Genomic DNA, 17,286 nt, shown 5'->3' with positions numbered 1-17,286 from the left:
ATGAGAAGCAGCAATCATTCGTTTTTCATTGCGCGTTGCAACACCTTAGTTGTTCATTGATTGCTTTCTCATATGTGCCTTGACCACAGGCGGGCTTTCAGCAGACCAAGTAGCCCCTTGCTGGAGCCAGCAACCTTGGGTTCAAGCTGGTGGGCTTTTGCTCAAACCAGATGAGCCCGCGCTCAAGCTGGCAACCTCGGAGTCTCGAACCTGGGTCCTCTGCATCCCAGTCCGACGCTTTATCCACTGCGCCACTGCCTGGTCAGGCTCTCCTCCACTTTTGAGGGGGGTAAAGTGCGTCTTATGGAGTAAAAAATATGGTACCTCATGTAAGTGGTATCATACAATGTTTGTTTGTTTTCTGGTGACTCTTATTTCATTTAGTCTTATGTCCTCAAGAGTTATCCATGTTGTATTGTATAGCAGAATTTTCTTACTTTTTAAGGCCAAATGATATTTGTGTGTGTGTGTACACTGCATTTTGTTTATTCATTCATCTGCTGATGGGTCCTTATGTTGATTTTACCTTTTGGCTATTGTGGATACTGTTACTATGAATATGAGTATAAAAATAACTCTTCAAGATCTTGCTTTTAAATCTTTTGGGGCCCTGGCTGATGGCTCAGTGGATAGAGCATTGGCCCAGCTAGGTGCATCCTGGGTTTGGTTCCTGATCAGGGCACATAGGAGAAGAAACCATTTACTTCTCCCCACCTTTATCTCCCTCTTCTCTTACTCTTCCCATCCCACAGCCAGTGGTTCAGTTGGTTTGAGCGTGGCCCTGGGTGCTAAGGGTAGCTCTGTTGGAGAGCATTGGCCTTAGATGGGGTTGCCAGGTGGATCCCAGTTGGGGTGCACGTGGGAGTCTGCCTCACTATCTCCCCTCCTCTTACCTAAAAAATATTCTTTTTGGTATATATCCAGAAGTGGGTCATATTTAATTTTTTGAGGAACCACCACAGTGTTTGCCATAGTGGCTGCACCATTTTACATTCCTACCAATACTGCACATTCCAGTTTCTCCACATCCTTATCAAGAGTTGTTATTTTTAGCCCTGGGCGGGTTGCTCAGTGGATAAAGCATCATCCCTGTGCACCGAGATCAGGTTCCATGCTGGTCAGGGCACATATGAGAAGCAATCAATGGATGCACAACTAAATGGAACAACTAAGTGAAACAATGAGTTGCTGCTGCTCTCTCTCTCTTTCCTTCCCTTCTTCCTTCCCTCTTTCAATTTCTTTTTCCTTCCCACCCTCTATCTTTCTCTCCTTCACTTCTTCTCTCAAATCAGTGGAAAAATTTTAAAAACTTATTTCCTACACATTATGCTAATGTTGATAACAATTATTTGGTTGCCTGTTTGTCAAATGAATGCGTACTTAATTGTAAACATTATTGTTTACAATGTTGGCAATTGAGAAGTTAACGTTTTTTTGTTAAGTTGAAAAAAGTATGATAGAGTCTGCCCCCACTGTGCTGATCAGGCGTTTCTTTCTTTTGTTGTTGAGTTTTAAAGTATTTTTTGTTAATACACTGTTAAAATTTGGTGTATTTGATGCACATAGTTAGGTGTTTTTGTTTCATTTAAGATGGTTTCATTAGTATTTTTCTGTTATGATTTTAATATTTTCATGATGTCAAGTGAATGTACCATAATTTACTTAACTACTCTTTATTGGTAGATACTTAGTTTCCAGTTTTATTTTTTTACTGTTACATAACTCTTTTAAGTTTCAGAGAACAAAATTTTGTTCCTAATAGAATTACTATCAAAGGGAATAAATTTTTTCTTAAGGTTAGGAAAACACTGTATTAAAACAACCTAATTGAAAATGTAGAAAAATAGAAATACTGTTGAAGTTCTTGATATATACTGCCAATTTACTTACTATTTTTTACTAATTTACATTTCTCTAATTATTATATGTCCTTAAATTTCAATATGGTATCAGAAATAATTTCTGATTATTATTTCAAAAGCTCCTGGGAAGCCTTTGAAAATAAAACTACTTCAAAGAGCTTTTATCTTTCTGTTTGAGGTATTCATGGACTCCCTGCTGAAAATTACTAGAGGATCATTCTGATTCTGTGAGAATATTTCAGAATAAGGATTTTAATGTCAGCTTATTGAATTTTTCCACACTGTTAGAATATCCATGAAAGCATTTATGTAACTGATGCTCAATAGTGAAATAGTAAAGAATAGCATAAAATAGTAAATAATTGATTAGTTAAGTATATAAATAATAGTGAATATCTAAGAACTTAATGTAAGTATCAAATTACCACTAGAGAATTAATATGCCTTCCTTCACCATTTATTTATTTATTTATTTATTTATTTATTTATTTATAAGTGAGAAGAAGGGAGATAGGGAGACAGATTCTCTCATGTGTCTGGACAGGGATCCAGCCGGCAACCGTGTCTGGGGCAGAAGCTCAGCTACTGAGCTATTTTTAGTGCCTGAGGCACTAAATGACCTATCCTCAGTGCCTGGGGGCCACATTTGAACCAATTGAGCCATTGGCTGTGGGAGAGGAAAAAGGGAGGGCAGGGCAGGGGGGCGAAGCTGATGGTTGCTTCTCCTGATGCCGTGTTTATGAATTGAACCCTGGACTTTCATAGCTGGGTTGACATTCTATCCACTGAGACACCAGCCAGGGCCAGGGTTGCTTACCCTTGATAAATTCATTGTTATACATAGGTTTGTAAGCATAATAGTGGTCACTGCTTAGTCCATAGAAAAAATGCTTTCTGTTCTTTAAATATAAGAGGATTACAGGTTTTATTGATAAACAGACATATTTCATGGAGATAGGTGGTATGATTCCCAAATATATAAAAAGTTTGGAATATTGGGAAAACTTTAAGTTTCCAAACATGTTACAAGATGCTACAAGATATTACAAGATGTCTGTTTGATTTCTGTTTATACTTTTTTGTTAGTAAGAATGAATCATTTATTTTATTTTGTATGATAATAGAGAGTAAAGACAATTGTTATTTAACTATTTAGACCTATTGGAAACATTGTCAACTAAATCTTAAATTGTCATAAGTAGTTTATGAATTACTTGGAAAACTTATGGCTAACTGCTGCAGTGTGTGGTCTTTGTGTGTGTGAGATTCACCAGCGAGTTAAGTATGCATTAATTTTCTTAAATATTTGTGTAAAGACTTCAGGGCCTACCAAAATGAGTGTCATCTTACTATAAAATACTTAAAATACAATTCCACGGAATCATTTGTTTAATTTTTATGATCGGAATAATGAATTTTAAACATTTAAGAGTTAGTTTTACTATATTACATTTTGAAAGGGGGATATCCTTTGAATTAATGTAAATTTAAAAATTCTGTCTAACAACATTTGAATTAATGAAAAGAAAATATATTTCTTGTAGTAAAGAGAAGGATTCAAAACCATTACAATGACTTTAGCACTCTGCTTGGGGTTGAATTCATTTTTTAAAAAAATACAGGCATTACAGAATATTCTATAATTTCCACAAAGACTTATGTCATAAGATTCTGGAAAGCTCTTGATTGTGGTTTTGTTATTCTTCTTTTTTTCTTTATTTTATTCCCTTTCTTTTCCACATCTATCCATTAAAATGAAATACAACAAAAATTTATCATTGAGACAGTCTTAGTAGAGTGAAAATCTATGAAAAGAGCAACTGAGGGATGCTCTATGGAAAAAGTGTTGGGAGTGGAACAGCGGAGTTGAAAGCCTGACTTTGGGAGTCACATTTGCCTGGATGTGACCTTGAGCCTTAGTGACCTTGAGCAGGCTTTTTTTCTTTTAGATTTTTAAATTAAATTTTAGAGTGGTACACAATCAATATAGAGATTATGGAGGAAAAAATATGAAAGATTTTTTTCTTAATCTTTTTACAAGTTTATATAATATTTAAAATTTAAAATTTAGGTAAAATACACATAACAGTATTTGTGTATTTTTTAATATTAGATTTTCATAATAAACTTTAATCAGACAACATTATCATAATGGTCAAGTGACACATTTAGAGAGTTGTAAAAATACATGTCTGACCAGGCAGTGGTGCAGTGGATAGAGCATCGACCTGGGACACTTGAGGACCCAGGTTTGAATTCTGAGGTCCCTGGCTTGAGTACGGGCTCATCTGGCTTTGAGTGCAGGCTTACCAGCTTGAAACCCAAGGTCACTGGCTTTAGCCTGGAGTCACTGGCTTGGCTGGAGGCGCCCCCCCACCCCCCATGAAAGCTCGCATGAGAAAGCAATCAATGAACAACTCAAGTGCAGCAGCCATAAGTTAATGCTTCTCATCTTTTTCCCTTCCTGTCTTATCTGTCTCTCTCTCTCTCCCCATCACCAAATAAACAAACAAACAAATAAATAAATAAAGTGTTTAAAAACAGAAGCAGTGCTATTTTCACTAAAGTATATTTTGGAAAATATAGTTATTTTTCATAAAAATGTAATTTATGTCAATTTGTAATGGATTTGTTATTTTTTGAATGAATAAATGAATATTTTAAATGACTTGACTTTAATTTGTGATGTAAATATTGATTGATGTAACCCACATAAAAGTTCTTTGGGGTTCTCAACTATTTTTAAGAGTGTTAAGGGGTCCTGAGACCAGAAAGTTTGAGGATTTCTCTTGCAATTTATGGATGAACCGTAATTTATTTTACTGTTCTACTATTGTTGGATATTTGAATGATTTCTTATTTTTTACTATTATAAATCTGAAGTGAGCATCTCTATTATAAAATTTTGGGTATAAGTTTCTGTTTATTAGAGTAGATTTTGAGAAATAAAGTTACTGATTTAAAGAGGAAGAACTTTTAAAAAAGATTCTTGATACAGATTGCTTTCTGGAAGATTTTATTCATTTTTACTTTCATCAGTTTGGAGCATCTTGTATCCCTTAAACTAGATAGTATGGAATACTACTATTAAACATTTATTCATGCCCTGGCCGGTTGGCTCAGCGGTAGAGCGTCGGCCTAGCGTGCGGAGGACCCGGGTTCATTCCCGGCCAGGGCACATAGGAGAAGCGCCCATTTGCTTCTCCACCCCTCCGCCGCGCTTTCCTCTCTGTCTCTCTCTTCCCCTCCCGCAGCCGAGGCTCCATTGGAGCAAAGATGGCCCGGGCGCTGGGGATGGCTCTGTGGCCTCTGCCCCAGGCGCTAGAGTGGCTCTGGTCGCAACATGGTGACGCCCAGGATGGGCAGAGCATCGCCCCCTGGTGGGCAGAGCGTCGCCCCCTGGTGGGCGTGCCGGGTGGATCCCGGTCGGGCGCATGCAGGAGTCTGTCTGTCTCTCCCTGTTTCCAGCTTCAGAAAAATGAAAAAAAAAAAACAAAAACAAAAACATTTATTCATGATAATAATACCAGCTTTCATTTATTAAAACTTTATTATGTACCAGATACTATGCTAATAATCTAGCATGGATTATCTCATTTAATTTGCATACCTATTTTATGAGATAGTATTTCTTTCCTTTTGAGAAAACAACCTTGGAGAAGTGAAGTAGGTTTTATGTTTTTTGGTTGTTTTTTTTTTTAAACCAAACAGCTAATAAGTAGTGGAACCAAAATTCACATCCAGGTTTCTAATTTCTATATTGTGTACACCAGGGGTCTCAAACTTGCGGGCCGCATGCGGCCCGCCAAACAATTTTGTGCGGCCCGCAGACTGTTTCAACTGCAGTGAGAGAAGTGTTGAGTAAAAGTTGCCTTTTGTAGACCTAGTGCGGCCTGCCGAAGGGCTGTGATCTTGCTCTGCGGCCCACATGCTGAGTTGAGTTTGAGACCCCTGGTGTACACTAATCTATTTTTACTTTTTTAAACATTAAAAATTTATTTTTCTTAGAAGAGAGATGAGGGGAGAGAGAGAGAGAAAGAGAAGCATCCACTCATTTTTTCACTGAGTTGTGCCATTGATTGCTTCTCATATGTGCCCTGACTGCGGCTTTAACTGTTGCCCTCAGGGGTGGAGCAGAGACCTGGGATTGAGCCGACCAGCTTGACAATTCTGGATGATGCTCTATCCACTGTGCCACTGGCCAGGGCACAAACATTTTATTCATTGATTGATATACATATACATATATATATATATAGAGAGAGAGAGAGAGAGGAAGAGAGAGAGGGAGAGAATCTGTGAGATATTCTCAGCTGATTCATTAAGAATATAGGAATATTAGCTAAGTTAATTATTGCTGTTTCTTATTTGAGTTCCAGGAGAAAAATAATTATATGATTTAATGTTTGTTAATTTAAAAATGAATAGTTGATTGTCCATTTAAAAGTGCTATACTTCACAAGTAGATACTTGGATTTATTTTCAAGAGACATGGAAATCCATTTAAGCTTCATTTTTGCTTATAGGTTAAAATTTAATGTTTTTTTCTCCATTATTCTTGTCTCTGTTTTTAACAGCTATTTTTAAATGCTAACAATAAGGTGGCAGACAAGAACGAGAAAGACCTTGCCAACAAATTACTGACAGAAATAAATGAGGACCAGGTATCTACAAAGCCTGCATCTTGTTTCAGCTGGAGTCCAAAATCAGTCAATGGGAGCAACTATTCCTGTACTTTTTTTTGTCTTAAAATATAAACATTACCTAGTCTAATCTTCATAAATTATTTTTTTAAATTGTTACAAGCAATTGTTATTTTTAAAATTTTTTAATCTAAACGATAAATATATTAAAATCTTGGTGGTTGATATAAATCAGTGGTAGTTAACCTGGTCCCTACTGCCCACTAGTGGGCATTCCAGCTTTCATGGTGGGCGGTAGCGGAGCAACCAAAGTATAAATAAAAAGATAGATTTAACTATAGTAAGTTGTTTTATAAAGATTTATTCTGCCAAACTTAGCAAAATTTCAACATAAAGTACTTGGTAAGTAATTATTATTATATATGCTTTAACTTGCTGTAACTCTGCTTTATAAATTTTATAAAGTAAAGTTACTTCCCTACTTTATAAATCACCATTACTGTGGAACCGGTGGGCGGTTAGAAAATTTTACTACTAATAGAGATACAAAAGTGGGTGGTAAGTATAAAAAGGTTGACTACCCCTGATATAAATGATGAACAGTACGCCATCTGTATATGTGTGTTCTTTACAATATGAGGAGAAAGTACAGGAATGGTATCCCAGCATCAATTCTGTCCACCTGGTGGTGATTTCATATTTTGGGGACATCCTTTTCTAAGCTTTGTGGTGTCTTGGGTCTTTAGGGCTTTGTTTGTGAATATGTATGGTCAGTTTTAATATCTTGATTCTTTGCTTCTTGTTGACAAATAATGATTATAATTCAATGGACAACCTGAATCTTGGAGGAAGGGAAGAAGATGCCGAACTCTTTGAGCCTTCATTTAGAATAAAAGTTAAATTTTTTTTTTAAATATTCAACTCTATGTGGGAATAGGGTCGAGATATACAATCTATGTTGCTTTTTATAACACATTATTAGGTCATTTCATTTGGATAGGCCATCTACAATAGTGCTTTGTTTTGTTTCCTTTCCTAAAGTGTTTGTGAAAGAGCTTTCATGATGTTATTATTAACATTATCTTAATGTTCAGGCTTACAAATAGAAGTGTGGTATAGAAAGACATGTATGTCTATTATTTTCTATTATGAATGTGCAATATTAATTACAGAGTACCGTTTTAGATTTTTTTTTATAAGTATTAGTCCCTTTTAAGGCCTTCTTATAGATTAATAAAATAGTTATAATAGACTTCTTAGAGGTTTATGTTAGTATTTCTAATTTTAGGTACTGTGCTGCCTACTATTTTTAGATGAAGTCTAGGAAAGGTCTTATCTTGTATGAAATTCTGGACATAGAATGTTTAATGCATTATGTTTGTTACATATGTGATATTTATTTTATGTAATGTTCAATAAGCAAAGAACAGCAACAGAAACCAAGATAGCAGCTTAAATAATTTCCCTGAAAGTGGTAGAACTTGGCTTCAAACAGTAAAAATCAAGTGAGTCCCCTTTTACTCATATCTTTTTTAGTGGGAGGGAGAGAGAAAAATTCTGTTTGTGGAATGACTAGCTTCAATTCATAGTAATATATTCCCAAAAGCATGTTTTCAGAACTATTAGAGTTTACATCTTTCTAACTGTCATATTATGCTTTCATCATTGACTAAGCTTGATGACATAATAGTCATGTTCAGTTATTTTAGTAATGTTGAGGTTGTTTTTGTTTTTGTGTGTTTTGCTGTAAATTCACTGACCTGAAATTTAACACATCTCTTTTCTTATGATGAAGCTTAAACAGAAATAGACATAGTAGAGTTGGTTGTTATTTTTTCTTACAACTGTTAGCATTAAAGTTTATTTTCTCAAAAACATGGCAGTGTTTATAGATACATATTTCATTTTCTGATCTACTTCAGATTCTGCACTTTATATAAAAATAGATATTTTTTGTTGCACATGTGATTAATTGGTTGGTGTATGTACATTACCATTTCAGGGTTTGGAAACTAAGTAGACAAGACTATTTTAGACATGTTATTATACATGCTAATAAAATTTAAATGTAAAACATATTTTAAGGAAACAATAGAAACATAATAGAATTTATGGAAACATAATAGAATTTCTAGTGATAGACCTCCCTCCCTTCCTCTTGTGAGATTGTCCATTTTTTTCCTAAGAAAGCATGTATTAAGCTTGGTGTTTTGTGGGGTTTTTTTTCCCAAAACATTTTAATGTAATGAGTGAAAGTAACCCATCCTATTGACACGGGGCTTATTTTCAGTCAAGTAGGTAACTTTTCTTGCAGGTTATAATGTTTCAGAAATCCACTTCATTGGAAGAGGAGTGTATTGCATGTCAAGTAATTATTTTTTCAGGTTTTCAGAACAAAGGTTTCCACTGAATACAAATCTAGACTACATTTGTTAATTTCTTGCTATTTTTCTTTTCTCATAGACATTTCAGGGACAGTTGGATTGTTTGGCTGTATCAACCATTCAGGCTTTGACAGCAGTTATGAACAAATCTCCAGCTGCTAAGGTGAAACATGTATCTCCAAGCTCAAAAATGTTATCTTCCATATACCAGTTTTCATCATATTATTCCCAATGTCATGTGTGACGGTATATAATATATGGTTTCAAGCCTGAAATGAAATAGTTTGCAAAATGTCCCATATTAGTATAGGAATCATTGTTCTGATAATTTTCAAGACAGAGTGTGGGCACCGCTTTGCGATTAAGACATTAATGATTAAACTGTAAACCATAAGGAATTATAATGTCAGTCAACACATGGGAAGAGAGCACTGGTGTTGAAATGATTATTTTAAGTGATTCGATGGTAGTGTGTTTAAAGAATTAAATTTTATATCATAGTTTTTCTTCCTTAATAAAATAATCACTTTCACTGGTAGGTCAGTTTATGACTGCTGAGAATGTGAACATTTTTCACTTGTCAACAGCCCTACTAATTCAGAACATCTTTTTCCATATGGCCATGGAAATCCTGCTTCTTTGTTGTGGTCACTAACCCTCAGGACTTTCCCTTCTCATTTCATTCACTACCACCAGCTCTGTCCTGCTGTCCACTTATGCTGATTTTGTGCTACTAGTTTCCTCACTGAGTAGTTTTAAGGATTAGTGGGATCATCTTTATAAAGTGGTAAGCATAGTGCCAGGCACATGGTAAATACTTAAAATGTTTTTATGTATTATTATCAACATTTACCTTTTTATCCATCACCTCTAGTACCGGTATATTCCATACCTTAATTACCTTTCTAGTACCAGAAATGAATGAATAGTCCTTGTTCTGTAAGCCATGTCTTCAGTTGTATTCCACTCACTGTTTGTTGGTTTTTGTTAGGAGACTAACTTTTGCCCATCGTTGTTGGTATATATGATTCTTGGTTAGATTCCTGCTTAGTAGGTTTTTACAACTGTTAGAGTTTGGCTTGGGAGTCTGATCTTCATTTTTAATGGTTTCTGTAAGGAAAAAGATCATTTTAAGTTGTAAGTAATTTGGCTTATGAATATAATAGATTGCTTGTAGTATGAAATTCAAAACTAAAATGGTATTCAAGGCTTTTTACAGTATCAGTTTTTTTATAATGTATAATACCTTGCATGGTTTAAAATTAAAGAGTATTTTAAAGTTACCTTTTAAAAAAGTTTTTCTTTCTACCCTTGGTTCAGTCAACTGGTTCTCCTCCTCAGAGACAACCAGTTTGTCTACTTTACTGGACTAGTTTAGTGTTGCTAGGTTTTTTGCTTGTCTTTATAAAATATTCCTTCATGGCTTTGTGTCTTACTGGTTCAAAAATACATGTGATTTAGACTTGACTGAAACCGACTCCATGCTCCAGCTAATTCAGACTGTTTGGATACAGAGTCAGAAGAAAACTACCCAGTATTTTTTATGGCCACTACTCAAAAATACCAGGACTCGTTAGTCCTTTGAAGATGCTGTCTGACTCTTGTTACTCCCAAATTCTCCTTATTTTTCTCCATTTTTGTTTTGATTTAATATAATACTACTCTAATTATAAATCAAGTGAAGAAAGTAAAGGAAGTATCAGTGTATTAGTGTACTATTAGTGTATAATTTTATAATACACAACTATTGCTGATTTCATTTATTTTACATTTTGTTAGATTATTGTAACATTGTATTCCAGCAGTCACATGGAGTTTAAGATGAAGGCGTGTGATTTGAGAAAACAAATGTTGAATTTATAATCTTTTTAATACTAAGTCAGTTAGCTTAAATGGATATTATTCAACACTTTTGAAAATATTTCAGCAAATTTGGTCTTTGAAAATGTTCTTTGATATGTTTATTTTCTTTCCCCTAGGAAGTGTTTAAAGAAAGAATTGGTTATACACATATGTTTGAAGTATTAAAAAACCTGGGTCAGCCACCACTAGAACTACTTAAAGAACTTATGAATATGGTGAGTATTTTAGCTTTTATTAGAAGTTCCATTATCTCCACCTCAAGGATGGTAACTAACCTTTTATCTCTTATGCTGCTTTACAGGCTGTAGAGGGTGACCACACTTCAGTTGGGATTTTGGGCATTAGTAATGTCCAGCCTCTCCTGCTTCTTATCCAGTGGCTTCCTGAGCTAGAATCCCATGACCTGCAGATCTTCATCTCTGATTGGCTGAAAAGAATTTGTTGTATTAATAGGCAGAGTCGAACTACTTGTGTCAATGCAAACATGGGAATTAGAATTATTGCAACCCTTGATTCCCATTCTTCCCTTCATCGAACTTGTGCTGAGAACCTGATTGCTCTCCATGGTTCCTTGGGGAGTCAGTCAGTGAGCTCAGAAGAAATCTGTGGACTACTGAGATTGCTGAGAGTGGATGAATCTGAGTGTATTCACCCTTATACTACTCCTGTGACTCGAGCAATCCTGACAATGGCCCGAAAACAGAGTCTAGAAAGTGCACTGCAGTATTTCAATTTATCACATAGTATGGCAGGAATTTCTGTGCCTTCTATACAGAAATGGCCAGGATCCGCCTTTTCCTTCAATGCTTGGTTTTGCTTAGATCAGGATCAGTTGACTCTTGACAATGCTAACAAAGGAGGAAAAAGAAAACAGTTGTACAGGTACTGGTACAAGTTATGAAATTTAAGTGAATACTGTCATAGGTTATTTGATACCGAGTTTTTAAGTGTACAAGTTATCTGAAGTTTCCTCATCCTCATTATAGTTGCTTTTGTTGCTTTCAAAATAATGTATAAAATATTTTGCTAGTTAGCTTGAGGTTAGTTTGGAAATAAGTTCCATCTTACAAATATTGTAAAACTGAGGAAAAAAGGAATTATAAATTTGAAATTGAATGATAACTTCTATGTCCCAAGGAAGGTGCTATATAATAATTTGAAGGACCAGAAAACCTCTCTATATAGATGTATAAACAAAATTAGTTACTTCAGTAATAATTTTTAGTATGCCTTTGATTTTTTTTTTTTTTGTATTTTTCTGAAGTTGGAAATGGGGAGGCAGACAGATTCTTGCATGGGCCCAACCGGGATCCACCCGGCGTGCCCACCAGGGGGCGATGCTCTGCCCATCTGGGGCATGGCTCTGTTGCAACCAGAGCCATTCTAGTGCCTGAGGCAGAGACCACAGAGCCATCCTCAGTGCCCGGGCAAACTTTGGAGCCTTGGCTGTGGGAGGGGAAGAGAGAGAGACAGAGAGAAAGGAGAGGGGGAGGGGTGGAGAAGCAGATGGGTGCTTCTCCTGTGTGCCCTGGCCGGGAATCGAACTGGGACTCCTGCACACCAGGCCGATGCTCTACCACTACACCAACCAGCCAGGGCCTATGCCTTTGATTTTTTTTTTTTTTTTTTTTTTTTTTTTTTTTTACAGTGATAGAGTCAGAGAGAGGGATAGACAGGAACAGAGAGATGAGAAGCATCAATCATTAGTTTTTTGTGTGCATTGCAACACCTTAATTGTTCATTGATTGCTTTCTCATACATGCCTTGACCGCGGGCCTTCAGCAGACCAAGAAACCCCTAGCTAGAGCCAGCGACCTTGGTCTCAAGCTGGTGAGCTTTTGCTCAAACCAGATGAGCCCTCCCTCAAGCTGGCAACCTCGGGGTCTCAAACCTGGGTCTTCCACATCCCAGTCTGACACTCTATCCACTGCGCCACCGCCCAGTCAGGCTGTGCCTTTGATTTTTAAGACACGTATTTATGCTTTCTGAATCTTATTTGGGCAAAATTTTAAGATTTGCACGTTTATAGCTTTACTGTAGTTTAGTAATGGAATTCCACTTCTAAGACTACCTTTTATAATTTACTAAACTCTTATGCCCAAAATCGATTTAAAAATCATCTTTGAAACAAGGTTGGACTGACATGTGGCAATAGAATGTAAGCCACAATGTGTTTGAAAAGGATATTTATGGTGATGTTACAGTTTTGTGTGATCCAGTGATGATAAAACTGAATAACAGACTTTAAAAATTCTGATAATATATATTTTCTTTAGTTTTTTTACAGGAAGTGGCATGGGTTTTGAGGCTTTTATTACTCATTCAGGTATGTTGGTTGTGGCAGTGTGCACGAAAAGAGAATATGCAACAGTTATGCTTCCTGACCACAGTTTCTGCGATTCCCTCTGGGTAAGGCTTTCGGGCATCACATTTAATTTTTTGATTCTTTCCTTTAACAAGCGCACATTCAGTGCATGTATGTCAGATGTTGTTATCTGCTTTCTGAGAGTCAGTTAATTTTTACTTTCTAATCGTTGAAGTTCATCTGTAAGGAGGTTAATACTATTTATCATTTATCATTTTCTGCCAAAAATTAAAATGACATGTTATGATTTCTTTCAAGTGTTCTAGAATTAAATTTGATTTTTCCAATTTAAAGTGAGAATATAATTTTTTTTAAGAGAGAGAGATGGACAGACAGGGGCAGACAAGAAAGGAAAGATGAGAAGCATCAACTTGTATTTGTGGCACCTAAGTTGATGCAAGTTGATGCTGCTCATATATGCCTTGACCAGGGAGTTCCAGATGAGCCAGTAACCCTTGCTCAAGTCAGTGACCTTGGGCTTCAAGCTAGTGACCTTTGGACTCAAACCAGTGACCATAGGGTCATGTCTGTGATCCTATGCTCAAACCTCTGACCTCATGCTCAAGCTGGTGACCTTGGGGTTCGAACCTGGGTCCTCAATGTCTCAGGTTGATGCTCTATCCATTATGCCACCACTTGGTCAGGTATAATATGAATTGTTAATAACTACATTTCGTTTGCTTTTAAAAAATATAAAATGCTTCTCATTAGAAAAAAATTGATTCTAAAGAATACTCATAGACTTAGAAAATGCAGAAATGATACTATGTTATAGTTGTGTGTAGATTTTCTAGACTAGATGTAAGAGCTTTTATTATACCAGATGAAAAAAATGTTACTTTAAGATTGTCATTTTAATCAGCATTTAGTTTTGTTTAATCTTAATGGTCTGCTGTTCATACAATCTAGTTATAGATACTCGGAACGCATTGTCTTTAAAAAATCCAAAAACTTAAGTTAACTCAATGATTTAATGTCATTAAGTCATTCCAAAAAGTTAATGTGATTTTCACCTTTTAAATATATGTCTTACTTTACCAGCACAACATAACCATTGTTCACATGCCTGGAAAAAGGCCCTTTGGTCAGAGCCTTGTCTATATCTACGACAATGGACAGCAGAAGGTCTCTGCCGCTCTCAGATTTCCTGCCATGAATGAAGTAAGCATATCCAACCTACTTTTTATAGGACCGGTAGATTCAAAACTCTTGTTCAGTTCTTTATTCTAAATATGTACCCATAAATTTTAATGTTTTCTTTATACTAAGATATAATAATTTAATATCATATTTAATTCAATTAGCCTGTCATCATTAGATGACATCAGACAACATGTAATAAGAAAAACAATTCAAGAAAAAAAGCTATGTAACTAAAGGCTTAAAACAAAAAAGACAGGAGCCAAAGGAAAACCAAAGAAACTGCATAGAGCAGAGAAAGGATCTAAGTTTAATAAAGTTCTCCAAGTATATGAAATGCAAACTGTTATTGTGGACTTGTTTCCTTCTCCATTGAATTTGAAACAACAATGAAGAAACTTGAAACCTTTACACTATAGTTAGGTATAAGAATTTATTTTCTAAGGTGACTCTTAAAAAACATTAGGGTAAATGTTCTTTGAGAGTATTTGGATAATTTTGAAAGTGCCTTTTCTGAAGGTAGTAGAATGAATTAGATTACTTCCCAAGGCCTAGGATTCTAGTAATTTCTATTGTTGTTCATATTGATGACCATTTCTGGATAACCTATAATTTAGCATTACTATACTGTAATACTTCTCTGTTTATAAATTTGAAGGGAGAAAAGGAGTTTTCTATGTTTTAGAATATAGTAAAGTTGATAAAATTACTTCTGTTAATACACACTCAAAATTTCAAAATTTGCAAAAAGATGTAGTGAGTTATAAAAATAATGCATCCAAAACAAATAGGCCAAAGGTAACATCTGTAATGTTTTCTTATATGTACAAATTCATACACATATGATCCAGAAAATGTATTTATTTGTACTGTTTCATTTTAAATATGAGAATAGGGATTTTGTTAAAATTATGTAATTTGTTTTGTTTCTTTCTTACCGTTTAGCCTTTCATTTCTTGCTGCATTGGTTCAGCTGGGCAAAGAACCACTACTCCTCCACCGTCCCAAATCCCAGATCCACCGTTTTCTTCTCCCATTACCCCTCATCGGACGTCATTTGGTGGAATTCTGTCATCAGCCTCTTGGGGAGGAACAACTGAAAAATCAAAACTGATAACCAAGTTGATATCAGCAGGAACTCAGGACAGTGAGTGGGGATGTCCCACATCTCTGGAGGGGCAGCTGGGGTCTGTTATCATCTTCTACGAAGCACTGCAGCCTTCTCAGGTGAAAGCGTTATATTTAGCAGGTGAGTACTTACAGTCATACTGTTTATTAAACTTAAGTTTTTTCTGTTGCCTACATCTGAAAAGTATAATTGCTTTAATTGAAGCTGAATGGGAGGAAAAATCTCACCACACAGCATACTTTTCCCCCACTTGTCATTATTGCGATGTTACTGACTTATAACATATGTATTTTTAAGGTGTACAGTGCTGTACTTTGATACAAAGATATATTGAAAAATGATTGCCATAATAGTTAACATCTCCATTCCCTCAAATATACTGTTTTATATATGTTAATGATATTTAAGATTACTTTTTTAAACAACTTTCAAGTACATTATACAGTATTATTATAGTACACCATATTCTTTGGGAGACATAAATCAAGCAATATTTTGGGAAATAGTTCAAGTATTACCCATAAAACTGCCTAGTGTTAGTTCATTAGCACTGCCATAACAAAACACACATTACATGGCTTAAACACTATTGTATTACAATTCTGGAAGCTAGAATTTCAAGATCAATTATCCATCAGGCTTGACTTCAGGTGAGGCCTCTATTCCTGGCTGGTATATAGCTGCTGTCTTGGCTGTGTCCTCATGTGAAGTCTGTTATCTGTGTGTATACAGAGAGATATCTCTGGTGTCTTTTCCTCTTCCTATAAGGGGCCATGTTGGATTAGGGCCTGACCCTTAATGATATCAGTTAACTTTAATTAACTCTTTAAAGGCCTTATTTCCAAGTACAGGCCCATTGGGGATAATACCTTCAACATACAAATTTTGAGAGTATGCAGTTCAGTCCATAATACTTTTGACAGATTTTCATAAATTGAGGAAACAAAATAAAAGCCCATCTTCATAAGATAAGGGTAAGATTGGTTATAAGATCATGGGTTTTATTTTAAAACTTGTCATTTTTATATGTTAACATAGGTTAACATAGCTGAAGAATTTATGAAGGAAGTAGAATTAGGAGTCCTTAGATAAAATTATGAGCTATTTTTATTTTGAATCTTTCTTTTGGCTATGAGTTTAAACACAAATTATTATTGGATCAAAATTATTTTTGAAATTATATCTACATTTTGGTAGATTCTCAGGAGTTAAGCCTGTAAGTCATCATGTATATTAACTGCAGAATCTCTTATTTGGGAGCTTTGAAAAGAATAAGAATGTCCAAACTTTCTAAGTTTGGAACTTCATCATTACTTTAAAACTCACCGAGGCCCAGGCTGGTTGGCTCAGTGGTAGAGTGTTGGCCTGGCTTATGGAAGTCCCAGGTTCAATTCCCGGTCATGTTACACAGGAAAAGCAAGCACCGATCTGCTTCTCCACCCTTCCCCCTCTCCTTCCTCTCTGTCTCTTTCTTCCCCTCCCTCAGCCAAGGCTCCATTGGAGCAAAGTTGGCCCTGGCGCTGAGGATGGCTCCAAGGCCTCTGCCTTAGGCGCTAGAATGGCTCCAGCGGCAACGGAGCAATGCTCCAGGTGGGCAGAGCACTGTCCCTTGGTGGGCATGCTGGGTGAATCCAAGTTGGACGCATGCGGGAGTCTTGATCTGACTGCCTCCTTGCTTCTAACTTCGGGAAAAAAGCAACAACAACACACTGAAGTATCACACACAGCAGGTGTGGGAGTAGGTGGAGGTGGAGAAAGGGAGGAGAAATGGGGACAGAAAAAGGCTTTGCTTGGGGTGAAGGGTGCACAGTGTGGTGTGCAGATGGTATACTGAGGGTACACTTGAAATCTGTATGGGTTTGTGAGCCAATGTCATCCCAATAAATTCAAATAAATAAAT

General features: G+C 36.0%; 1 protein-coding gene across 9 annotated transcripts in view; it reads left to right on the top strand.

Moving 5' to 3' along the window:
- The window catches only part of NBEAL1 (neurobeachin like 1), a 179,772-nt gene that overhangs the window by 54,251 nt on the left and 108,235 nt on the right, over positions 1-17,286 (top strand). For 8 of the 9 annotated variants that reach the window (XM_066344885.1, XM_066344888.1, XM_066344889.1 and 5 more), the window contains 7 exons: positions 6,440-6,526; positions 8,969-9,052; positions 10,869-10,967; positions 11,054-11,634; positions 13,029-13,161; positions 14,159-14,278; positions 15,203-15,506. In XM_066344885.1, coding sequence (XP_066200982.1) covers positions 6,440-6,526; positions 8,969-9,052; positions 10,869-10,967; positions 11,054-11,634; positions 13,029-13,161; positions 14,159-14,278; positions 15,203-15,506 — 1,408 coding nt within the window. The remainder of the gene's footprint in view (positions 1-6,439; positions 6,527-8,968; positions 9,053-10,868; positions 10,968-11,053; positions 11,635-13,028; positions 13,162-14,158; positions 14,279-15,202; positions 15,507-17,286) is intronic. The other variant, XM_066344891.1, reaches the window with a different exon arrangement.

Source organism: Saccopteryx leptura, chromosome 7 (assembly GCF_036850995.1).
Source record: "Saccopteryx leptura isolate mSacLep1 chromosome 7, mSacLep1_pri_phased_curated, whole genome shotgun sequence".
NCBI classification, from domain to species: domain Eukaryota; kingdom Metazoa; phylum Chordata; class Mammalia; order Chiroptera; family Emballonuridae; genus Saccopteryx; species Saccopteryx leptura.
Note: the sequence above shows the minus strand (reverse complement) of the source record. Positions and strands in the feature narration are given on the sequence as shown.